The 12,642-nt window shown below is 37.1% G+C and overlaps 1 protein-coding gene across 1 annotated transcript; it reads right to left on the bottom strand.

Annotated features, from left to right (window-relative positions):
* Positions 1–1,650: 1,650 nt before the first annotated feature.
* Positions 1,651–10,564, bottom strand: LOC127882277 (uncharacterized). The gene is made up of 11 exons (XM_052430831.1): positions 10,486–10,564; positions 10,017–10,104; positions 8,658–8,771; positions 7,957–8,027; positions 7,233–7,301; positions 6,850–7,107; positions 5,694–5,888; positions 5,371–5,559; positions 4,475–4,600; positions 4,087–4,241; positions 1,651–3,233 (listed from the first exon to the last, which is right to left on the bottom strand). The coding sequence occupies exons 2-11, from the start codon at positions 10,064–10,066 to the stop codon at positions 3,084–3,086; spliced, it is 1,377 nt and encodes a 458-aa protein (XP_052286791.1). The 5' UTR covers positions 10,067–10,104; positions 10,486–10,564; the 3' UTR covers positions 1,651–3,083.
* Between the last annotated feature and the right edge of the window lie 2,078 nt (positions 10,565–12,642).

Genomic DNA, 12,642 nt, shown 5'->3' with positions numbered 1-12,642 from the left:
AAAATGGCCATAAATGAGCTTGTCCTGGCCATAACTATGTCATTCATTGTGAGATTTTAAAATCATTTGGCATGGGACGGTGTGTCGCACGAAAGAATCACGTCAATATCTCCAATGTCAAGGTCGCCACGACTAAAAATAGATTTTTTTAAAAAACAAACTTACAAAGGGGGTTAATTTTGTTTGTTCATTTCAAAAGTTCAGTTTGAGTTTTCTCCCTTTATCAGATTTTTTTTTCACAATGAAAACCTGGTTTTGTGACAATTTTGTCCCTTGTTGAATTTATTTTATATGAGAACCATTGACATGGAAACAATTCACATTTGTAGATGTTTGTAAACATATGCATGAAAGCGCATCATTGGGTGGACATATGTGAACTTTAAATAAGTTTTTAAAATAAATAAGTGTATATAATTGTACAATCCCGTTAACTGTGGCCAATATGAAGACCGTATATCAAGTATTTACATTACACAACAGTAGGAGTAGGGTCTTGTTGACAAACACATAAAATGTTTGTTTGTTTCGGACAAGGAACAAGGAACTGATACATCGAATTCAATATAAGAACAATATCTTAACATCATCAATATAAAAATGGGGCGTGTACATTACATAATGTATATGCACAAACTTTATATATTTATGCCACTTTAAGAACTGTGAATGTACAGTATATCAGGTACTTTGTCAGCTGCTACAAAACGATGGAAGACACAAACACACATCCCATCATGCTCAAATGTGACTTGGAAATGACTACTTATAATTGAGGGTAAAAAAATAAACGTTGTTTTGGACCACATTGAGATGAATTCAAACAAGAGTTCCGCGGTCGGAGACATACCCCCCCCCCCCCCCCCCCCCCAACCTAAACAGGGCTTTGAACTGGTGACCCCAATTTCAATAGGGGTCATCTACTGTCCAAGGCCAATGTGCATGTGAAGTATCAAGCCAATCGGTCAATCGTTGAAAAGTTATTGAGCGGAAATGATTTTCACACTAAGTGTTATAGTGACCTTGACCTTGTGACCCCAATTTCAATAGGGGTCATCTACTGTCAAAGGCCAATGCACATGTGAAGAATCAAGCCAATTCGTCAATTTGTTGACGAGTTATTGATCGGAAACGAAATGGTCTACCGACAGACAGACCGACCGACATCCAGCAAAACAGCATACCCCTTCTTCTTCGAAGAAGTGCATTATAAGGATATTTAAATTTACAATATACAATTTATATTTAAAAAGAGGATACAATTTTGATTTGGGATAAACGTTTGAAATAGCCATACATTCAAATAAATGGTGTTGGAAATAGCGGTGTTTAACAGTATATTAATAATGTTGACTTTGGTTGTTGACATTGAATCAACCCGACACACGTAATAAAAAAAAGATTTGCTCGATGTTTTATGCAATAACTATCTTTGTTCCAAAGATATTAAGCCCAGTTCAATTTTCAATATTTAGCTACAGTGACCTTGAACGTGATAACAATTATCCCGTGTGCAGTCCCTGGATATAAGAGACATATGTATGTAGTTTCATGAACATGTCTCTATTTATTTTCAAGTTGAATACTAACACTTGCTGGATTTTATCTAACAGTGACCTTGACCCGAAAAATACAAAACGAAATCTTAACAAAAAAGCTCTTTTTTAAGGATTTTATTTCAGGAAAGATGAAAAAGTATATAAACAGTAACACATCGAGGAAAAAAACCGACAAAAATTTAGTCTAAAAAAGTAAACGAGTACAAACTTAAAAGTTTACACAAACATTGTATGACTCGAGCCCCAAAAAGAGAGAACGCAGTTCAGAGTATAACGTGCATGAAGTTCGGTAACAAAATGAAATGAAATAACAATAAACATAAGAAGTGTGTCGGTAGGATACGGATGCCCCCACATTCTATTTATGACTCTAAGCTCGAACGAACAATTGAACAAACATATGGAAATGTTATTATTTGCTTACAAAAGGTCATAACTGTGGCTTTTTCGAAAAAGCCGGACCAACATTTGGAAGCGTGCATATTTACATGCTCGTTGTTAAGTTTTATTCCCTCTAGCAGCAATACTTTTTGTAGTTACTCGCGACATAATTTAAGAAAAAAAAAAGCATAAAAAGTGTACACAAACTCGCTTGTGTAGAAATCATACCATAAAAAATTGTGGTGCGCAAGTTCACATCCTGGTTAATACGTTTGTAAAGATTCAGCCCTCTAGCAGCAATTCGTAAGAATAACGCGCGACACAGTTGATTGTTGTTTGTGTAAAACACAATCTATTTAAAAAAAAACAACATCCAATAAAAATGTGTTAGTGCGCAAATTTAAATTCTTGTATATGTTTACAGTTTCAGCTGTCTAGAATCACTTATTTTTTCATTTACGCGCGACACATCAATCCGAGCGACAAACGGACGAACAGACAAGGGAAAATCTGTATCACCCCGTCGGAATGTTTGGGCATATAGAAAAACACATAAAAAATCAATAAGATGCAATCCAATCAACTACAACAGTAAATATTCATAATAAACTCAATAAATGAAAGACGTGTGCTAAACATATTTGCATTTGTGACCCAAGTACCACATGAATTTTCTCAAGGAAATCTTACACTTAATTAAAGGAAAAAACTAAACGCAGAAAAAGAATGAAATAAAAATAAAGAAATATGTACAATGGGGAAAGTTAAATGAATGAATAGACGTGTGCTAAACATATTTGCATTTGTGACCAAAGTACCACATGAGTTTTCTCAAGGAAATCATACACTTAATTTAAGAAGAAAAAAACGCAGAGAAAGAATTAAATCAAAATAAATATGTACAATGGGGAAAGTTAAACAGATTTTTTTATCAAAAACAGTTTCATATAGATATTCCATTGAGCATATGTTAACTGCAGATAAATCACATACATTTTAAATAAATGTATTTTTTATCCTTTTATTAATCCATCTTTTGGTCTAATTTTATTAAATTCTATCCAAAAATGTTAATCTCCGCGCTCGGTGAAATCGATGCAAAAAGTTTCCTTGTCTACGGTGTATTCGTTGTACCGCTTCCGCTTAGACCACCGGTGGGGTACACGCGCAGTATGACGGCAGGCAGGACTTGGCCACGTGCTCCGGTACAGGATCGTTACAAGCGAAGTCGCACCAGGCCTCCATTCCTCTCACGGTCTGCCAGATGCCAACAGGGCTGCAGTAGTGGTAGCCCTGCCATGCAAATTTACAGTCGTTGGAATACGTAGTTATCTTGTATAATGATGAGACATTAAATCAAAGCGCTGAAGGCACTGAATTTGTTCGCTGTTGCATAATCTTCGACGCAACTCAGTATCGCAAGTTTGAAATGACCACAACCCATTCAATTTTATAAAGAGTGTGTCTTAAAAGACAGGTCGAGATGTGTGTGTGTGTTTGTCCAAATTATTGATACAGCTAATCAGTGTGCACATGCTAATCTTATTTGATATGCATTAAGCCCCGTTTTCCCTGAAAGCAGCCAATATGTACAGATTTCAATGATAAACACTAGACTGGCCAACGTTGTCTTACAAGCTGTTCAATACACACTATGTAGTGTACCAGTGAGAACAGGCAGATGCGGTGGTTAGACCCATTCGTCGTCTGCTTAAATTTAATGGAGTTATCCACTCAGGCAGTCACGGATTATGGTTCCTACCGTAGCTAAGCCCATACTGATTTGCAAAATTGCGTCTGCATTAATGCTAACGCTCACAAATAAAAAACTAAATCGCGGAAGGGCATGTCAGACGATTTGACAGCAAAGACGAGATTTTTCTTATCTCGCACACATGTGTATCCATACAACGCATGAACGTTTAGCCAAACAAGTAAACTTATTGCAATAGTTACCTCCCTGTAAGGGTTTAACGGTAGCTCATGCTGAGGTAAAATCATTCCAGATTTGTAATAGTTTTGGAGAGAGTTCGTTTAAGATATTTTATCATTTCATTTATGCAGATCAGCGTTATTATCTGCATAATATGACTTGTCAAACTAATGGTGTTTCTAACGTATTTCAATACTCAGAAGTGATCCCTACCGGTGCTGGCTCTTTAGTGCACAAGCAATGCGACTGCGGACAGTACGGTGGTGTGTGGTGACACGTCATGTTACACCACGTGTTCATGGCCGTGATGTTGGCATAGGAGCCGACCCCTCGACAATACGGCGGCATTGGGGGCTCCACAGTAGTCACTGTAGTCACAAACATATCCATATTTATGAACGTATATCTTTAGTGCATACTTTCGCGTAGCACATAATGGCGACAAAACGATAACGATTTTGTAACTTGCACATGAAAATGTGTATAATAATACAACTACTAGTATATAACTCCTAATGTGTTATCATCCCATGAGTGGACTCTAGCAAATTATATTCCGGTGTTTGATCCCTGAAAATCGTCAATGACATTTAAATCGTACCGAATTTCACCGTGATATTGGTGCACGTGTCATGGCGACGTGTGTACGCGCAAACTGTCAGGTTGTACACCTGAGACGGCTCCTGGCTGACGTTTCCAACCACTTCTATCTGCTTTGTGTACACGTCTGAAATAAATCATTCACAAATTAGGAGCCTCAGCTTTATTGGTATAAATTGCTATGTGACATCACTGCCATATACATCCGCTTATAATTAAATATACGCATAAAGTCTTTAAAGGGATCTTTTTACGTTTTGGTAAATTGACAAAATTGAAAAAAGTTGTTTCAGATTCGCAAATTTTCGTTTTAGTTATGATATTTGTGAGGAAACAGTAATACTGAACATTTACCATGGTCTAATATAGCCATTACATGCATCTTTTGACGATTTAAAAACCTGAAAATTATAAAGCGTTGCAACACGAAACGATTGAATAATTTGGAGAGTTCTGTTGTTGTCGTTTAATTTTGTGAAACTACGAAGATTGCTTATATAAAGTATAAAATACGTCACCCATATGTAATTGGCAGGATGGCCGAGCGGTCTACTTGATTTTTACCCCAGGATTTCGGGGGTCACTGGTTCGAGCCCTGCTGCGGGCTACTTTTTTTCCCTTATTTTAATTTTATTCTTGATTTTTTACTGGATCTTTTAGATCCAATGTTTACATTTATTAATATAAAGCATTTAATGACAAACTTCAAAACATGCCAAAATCTGTGAAAAGGCCCCTTTAAAGGATTCAGTACTGTCCTTATTATGCAGTGTTTTAATACTATAGTGGTCATCGGTATTTTTTAAACGCGGCTGTTATATAATTGTCCATTTATTTAAATTGCATATTATGGTTGAAAGTATACATCTATGTAAATATGATAAAAATGTTACATACGCGGAAGAGCGGTCATTCCTCTGTATCCACCTGGGCTTGCGAGTCTGAACATAGTCTTGCTAGAGTTTTTGGACGTGGCCCCTGTCAGAATCCAGTTCAAGACGCTTCCCCAGGCCGGATCTTCACTGACGTCGATGTCGGCGACCACCGTGCCGTTTGATGCACTTCCGTTGACTGTCTTGACATTACCTGTAAACCAGATTGACGTAATGTACGATGAGTGTATTTTCTTCAACGTAACTGATTCACAGACAATTAAAATAACTTGAAATAACAAAACGAATTATGAAATTAAAATATTGGAATTTATCATTTCGCGTCACCAGGTCTCAGAGTTGGAGCTTTAACGGATGTCGGGGGTTCCAATCCAATTGTAATCGATCTCTCGTCATTGTAGTCGTAGTTGACCCCGGAACACGTGACCTCCGTACTAAGATCAACCCCTGCACCCAAACATCCTGGATCAGCCGTACAGTTCCGGCACTGGGACATGCATTCCCGCTTCCAGATCTCCACGTCTGCAATAAATTGTTATTTCGTTGAAATCGCCACACATGACAACAATTTAAATACAATATATAGTATAATTGTCATTACCCGTATGTCAGACATGAAGACACACTAGAAATCTGTGCGTTTGATATATAGGATTACAACTCTGTTATGCTGAAGCCAACACCTATACTACATGTACTAACTAGAAACTGCAAGTTGTTGCATGATGACTGGGCACAAGTAGGTTGCGCCGAAAAAAACGCGTACTAACAATAAATCTGCGACTTGGAAATGGTATATGTACACTTTAGGTATGAAGAAAGCCAAAACTTAATAACCAAAAAAACTTCGAGTTGGATATGACGAGGCATCACTCTGCTATCACGAAAACCGAAGTTATCCTTCACTTTATGAAAAGAAATATTTTCATAGAGTTTTTATGAAAATTGCCACTTAACACCCGCTCACTCCAGATGGTTGAAAGGCAGAATAATTCATGCGTTATCGACAATTACGCAGAAAACCTGCATGATCATATGGTGATTTCCAGCACGCAAGTTGGGCAAAAAATGTGGCAACGACAGTATTAACCAGGTTTTTCTAAGATTTGACCCGATGGTTTTTGAACCAAAGTAGTGAACAGTTTGTGTTTTTTAAAATATATTTATGTTTGTTTTAAACACGGGACATAATGCAAATGCGATCTACCGATATAAGAGCGATAAAAGTAAATGTGCTGAAAATCTTACATGACCTTTCATTAATGATTTCGCCGGTTGAAAATAATAACAAACGTCCCTTAGACTTCTCTTATGTTAAAAAGGAATTGCAGAAACCGTTTTAAGATATTTCATCACAAAGGTTACGCAACAACTATCCTGCGTCACGACCTGACTTTACTGTTGCAGAACACATAACAATGAAAGAACATAGTTAATTTATTGTTACGAGATGATAATAAAGATTTTGTACAGAAGAACTTACTGTTCCTGACTTCGAAAAGATGTTTGTTGGACACTACACATGATGTGCAAGGGACGTTCTTGGAACACGAACATCCAGCGGCCCTTTTGTTCCGGTCTACCGCAGAGCGGCGTGTCCTGCTGCACGTGCAGCTACAATCAGGACACGTGTACTGAACGAAGCACGTGGCGTTCGCGGTGAGGACTCGTTGAGCCGAGTTGTCGTTCTCATGGAAACCATCAACTTTAAAGTTAGCTGGAACTGGAAATCTGGATTTATCTGTAAATAAAATAACACCAGATTCCTTACTGTAAAATATTGCTTCGGGCAAGTCCACAACCACATCTTGTTTAATTGTATATCGGTCAATGTAAACAATATATAGCTTTAAAAGTTACACATACCACACGTGTAATCCCTGCAGGTCCTGCCACTGCATGCAGCGGAGTCCATGGGATTGGTATATGGGCACTCTGAAGAGATGAACATTAATTAAAAATATAATAATAAGTTTTATTCTGTCCTTGCTTAATACATGAAAATTTTAGATTATATGCGTGGCACCTATAATAACTGGCCATACTTCCTTGTAGGAAACACCTTCCATGGAGAGCACGGCTATATTGGAAAACTATTTGTAATCTTATTATTTGTATAATTCGGTGTCCATGCCAAAACTGTGTACTAAAATTATCCTTTAATTGACCCACAAGCCTGCTGTTTTGTACTGTTCGGGACTTTCTTTATACGATTTATGGTGATTGCATTCAAATTGACAGTCATTTAATCCTAATAAATAAAGAATTGCTTATCCTGTCATAGAACTCCCATGTGTTTACGCCTACGCAATGGCAGCTGGGTATTATGGAGGATACATCGAAGATATGAATCAACTTGTTTACAAATTAAAATCGTGGAAAAAAAACTCTGGCTTAAAATAATTATGCATGAAGCAACAACTTGAAACAGAGCAAAAAAATGAAAAAGGAGCAAAATAAGTGGCTATACTTAATTATTAAAGTTGCAACAATGTATATCAGCGCTGATACACAAGTTAAATGAAATACAACAAGTGGATGTAATGATAAAGTCGTCAATGTAATTAATTATGTCTAAAACAATACAAACCTCCGTTACATCCACTTTCTATGTGGCCGATGTCCCCTGCGCAACACTCAGTTTCGTTTATAGGGACAGTACTGCAACAAAATCAAGATGTGAAGTTGTTCGATGTTAGGAACCTCTTATCGGCTTAAAAATGGTTTAAACTGATGAGATTTGCCGTATACGTTTTAAGTTTAAAACATTGTTCATATCATGTGAATCCTGTTTTCATAAGATACAAAGGTTTCTGATATTAACATTCTGTTTTCATATGTAGCTAAGCTTTCTGATATTATCATTCTGTTTGTATATGCCACTGTGGCTTTTAATACAAGCTTAGTGCATTCATATGACGCTATGGTCTCTGATTATAGTAATCGGTTTTAAGGTCTATTTTAATATTTCGCCAAGTTCTTTGGTCAATATGGGCATTTTATTTTCATACGTAGGTAAGTTCTTTCATATTATCATACTGTTTATATGTTGCTAATGTCTTCGATATAAGAATTGTGTTTATATATGTCGATAAGGTATATGATATTCGCTCTCTGTTAACTCAAGTGTCGTAAGGTATCTTATATTAGAATATCAAGTTTAGGCGGAAAGTGTCGACACTGATTAGCCTGTGTGGACTGCACAGGCTAATCTGGGATGACACTTTACGCACATGCATTAAGCCCAGTTTTCTCAGAACAAGGCTCATATTGATGACGCACGAGACTTACTAGGACGCTCTGTTGTATGTCGTGCACCTGTTCCATCCCCACCAGCCACACGACCGATAACTCTTGTCCTGTCGGTACCTGGTCACAGTTGTAGTCTTCTGGCACAGCTTTGCCCTGAAACACAAGCAATTGTGCCGTGCGACCAGAAAAACAATACTTTTAAGGCAACCTTCACCCTTATTTGCATGTGGGCAATTCTTCTAGTTCGCTATCAGATATAGAGCTTAATTAAGAGTCTACGTCGATTTCTTCTGATACAGCTGTGCGTTGTAACGCCGACGAAATGGCTGTGAATCAAGTAGCTTAAGGTTCCGAATACTGAGCTACTTTAATATGGACTATATTGTCCCGTGAATTTAGCCCTGCATTAAAGGGACTTATTCACACTTTGGCGGAATGACAATTAAGTCGAGCTATCATACACGCTAAATTTAAGATCTGACCTAATGTAGTTAAGGAAAAGAATAAAAAAACACATAAAGCTTGAAAACGAAGTCGTAATTGCATGTCGATATTCACAGAGTGTAAACCTCTTCAAACGTCATAAATTGCACTCGGGTATTATGCTTGCTATGTTCGCGGTAAAATAGGTTTACATAAAACGCACGTTGGTAAAATAGTGAAACACAAGCCGAATGCATTGAATAGAGATATTTGCTTGCACAATGGACATAGTTAAGTTTCAAGTATTACTGACAATGTCTCAAAATGTCTATTATAATAATCTGCACCGCTCTAATTCAATTCATTGCATATAAGCATACGGGTTTTTCGCTTACGATATTACCAAAAAAATGGCCGCACGATAACTACGATTTACCGCACAAAGGAGTGCTGTTTAATCATTTTTGTCAGAGAATTTAATTCTTCAACTATTTCACGAATGGAAATAAAATATGAATAATCTTTTGAAGGGAACTATTTTGAACGGATCGTAAATATTAAATCATTCAATAAACACATTATGGTTATATATTTGTCGCGGAAGAGTACATTTATGCAAAATATGAATAGCGCACCGTGCTTCGTCATTGTCACGTTGAATTTTCGCGCAACACAAGTAGTCACAAAAAAATCCTAAGCTATAAATAAATCAGGTTAAATAACACATTATTACCATGATGGTAATTATCATGGTGATGATGATGCCTGTGAAGATATGAGGATGATGAATTTACATATGATAATACTAATGATGATGGTGATTTTCATGATAATGATGATTGTTTAATTGTGACAACAATTATGAATTTTACATATTTTTATTTTATTTTAGAACAATAATGATAATAAGAGTGAAGTAAAGAGAATACCTTTCATAAGCACGTCTATTATTATACCAACACTGCTTGCACTTACGAAATGATCGGTGCCAGCACACACACCAGCAGAACAAATGCTGTCTTCATGGTCACATACGGTACGATTTGACTTCTAAATAAACGAACTGCAAAATCAACATATTGTAAAGTAATTGAACATAAATATAACAAGATATTCTCCAATCTTTAAATATACAAAGAACACAAGTTTCGTGGTATATCCATTTAAATCAACGAAAAAGTCGCGTACCTAATCACGGTAATGTTGAATTGAGTTAGCGTTTTTTTCATATCAGATTTAATTCAAATTATTTACGCACTTCTGCGCATCTAGACTCCAAGTCCTTGTTTATTGATCAATCAAAAAACGATGTATCACACATAATTTCTTGAATAGTTTCTTAAATAGTAAAAAAAAAAAACAACCGGGAAACTAAATTGAAATTATCAAGTTGAAATATGTTTTATTACAATATTTTTAATTTAATTAAATAATAACTGCTTACCTGAACGTTCGAAGCCCTATTGATTGAGAACGTTGTTTTGCCTGATATGTTTCTTTTGTTACTCACCAGGAAGTTCTTCTGAAACGCAAGAATGGTCCCATTCAAATGCAAAATCATGTCCGATTTACGGTAATATGATATGTAAACACGATTTAAATGGTTTTCAAAAAGCGAAATGAGTAAGTAAAAGGAAAAAGCTAATAGCAGATTCAGGAACGTAGCCATGGTTTTATACACACGAGACCATATAAGATTATCCATTACTAGAGAAAGCTTCTGGAAAACTTGGCATTCAGGATCGTTTTAAAACACTAACGCATAGTGCTCCGTTGTTATTAATATTAGATTCAATCCGAGTTAACCTCGGCAACTGGCATATTTATAATATCTTTTGTTTCTGTCTCACCAAAATGATATGAAATGGGTTTTATTTTGTCGCAATATGTTTTGGAAACCATCTATCGACGTATCTACATACATGTACATGTACTTAAATTTATTTTCACATATTTGTGTAGTTTACAGGGGCGTCGGAAGCAAATTGATATTGGGGCGACGGAGGGGGTGGATATGGGAAGGGGTATCCAGTTGGTGGGGGTCCGCGTGGCTATCCCCGGATTTTTTTTTCAAATTTTAGCATCAAGTGACGCATTCTGGTGCGTGTTTATGCCTGATACCTGACCTTATACGCATCTATAGAGATATCGCCTATTAAAGGGCGATGGTCGCGTTCATAAAGGGCGACGGTCGCGTTCGTAAAATGCGACGGTCGTGTTGAAATGGTGAGATATCGCATATAAAAGGGCGACCGTCGCATTCTTATTTTCTGAGATCGCGACATTTGACAGGCGATATTATTGCAGCGATATTTGAACAGTACAAATATCGAGTGTCGCCGCGACTGTCGCGCAAAATATCGAGCATAGCTTCGTGCGTCGTGTGTCGCGGTCTGAAATTAGACCGCGATACACAAGATTCGGATAATATGGACGATATTTGAATAATAAAATATCGTGCGTCGCCGCAACTGTCGCGCAAAATATCGTGCGCTGCTTCGCACGATATTATGCGACAGTCGCGGTGACGCACGATATTTTGCGCGACAGTCGCGGCGACGGACGATATATTTAACACGATATATCGCCTTTTGGGCTACCTACACAAAGGCGATATTTCGTGGTACATTCTCGCGCGTCGCTTCGTGTATCGCGCAAATGGCGTGCGTCGCCGCGACTTTCACGCAAAATATCGTGTATCGCTTCGTGTGTCGTGTGTCGCCCTAGTTGAAAGAAGGGCGAGATTATAGATGGCACTATCCGGATTCCGTAATTTTGTGACTTTTAATGGTGAAAAGATTTCTTATAGATTATTTCTTATGTTTGTTGACAGATTAGATAAATGAAATGATTGAAAGCACAGCAGACTTTCCAGTAAACGCCGTTATTGGAGTCTTCTGGGAATGTACCGCATTATGCCGGATGTTTGCAAGGACCATCAGTCATTGAACCAACGCCTTCTGAACGGTGGACAACGGTTCAAACGCTCTCCGACGTTAAAGTGTCAGTCATAAATGCTTATACAAAATCTATAACGGTTGAAACCATGACTTTCGCATGCGAATACACTTTGACAAAACTGTTCTCACATTTCATGTCCGAAAACACATGTAAATCTCTAAGCTCTGCAAATATACAGTTTCTGAAGTGAGGTGAACTGAAGTTTTTATAAATGCAGATCGGAGTAAAGGACAAAGCAATTGCATTATTTCCTGGATTTAAGCATGGCATTCTGTTCACTTTCTGTACAACACTTAACGTGTATCATTGATCTTTGCCAATCGGTTCATTCAACGTACGTAGAAAAGTTCTGATCAACTAGTACTCGGATCTCACATCTCATAGAACAAATTGCCATCATTTATGAGCACTGCTAAAGGTCATGGTATATGTTTAGAAGGTTAAACTCGGTATGATTACATACCAAATAGCACATTGAGTTTTATAATATATAAACAAACAAACCAACGTTAAAAGTCTGGCTGCATTTCAAATCTGCCTGTTTAATACCCTTATACTTAAGTAACGAAATTGTAAATACTAACACCGCAATATAAGAACGCATAGGTCATCTATCGGCTTTCTTTGTTATTTTTCAGTA

Source organism: Dreissena polymorpha, chromosome 5, assembly GCF_020536995.1.
Source record: "Dreissena polymorpha isolate Duluth1 chromosome 5, UMN_Dpol_1.0, whole genome shotgun sequence".
Classification (NCBI taxonomy): domain Eukaryota; kingdom Metazoa; phylum Mollusca; class Bivalvia; order Myida; family Dreissenidae; genus Dreissena; species Dreissena polymorpha.
The sequence above is the reverse complement of the archived record's forward strand: the minus strand, read 5'-3'. Positions and strand labels throughout refer to the sequence as shown.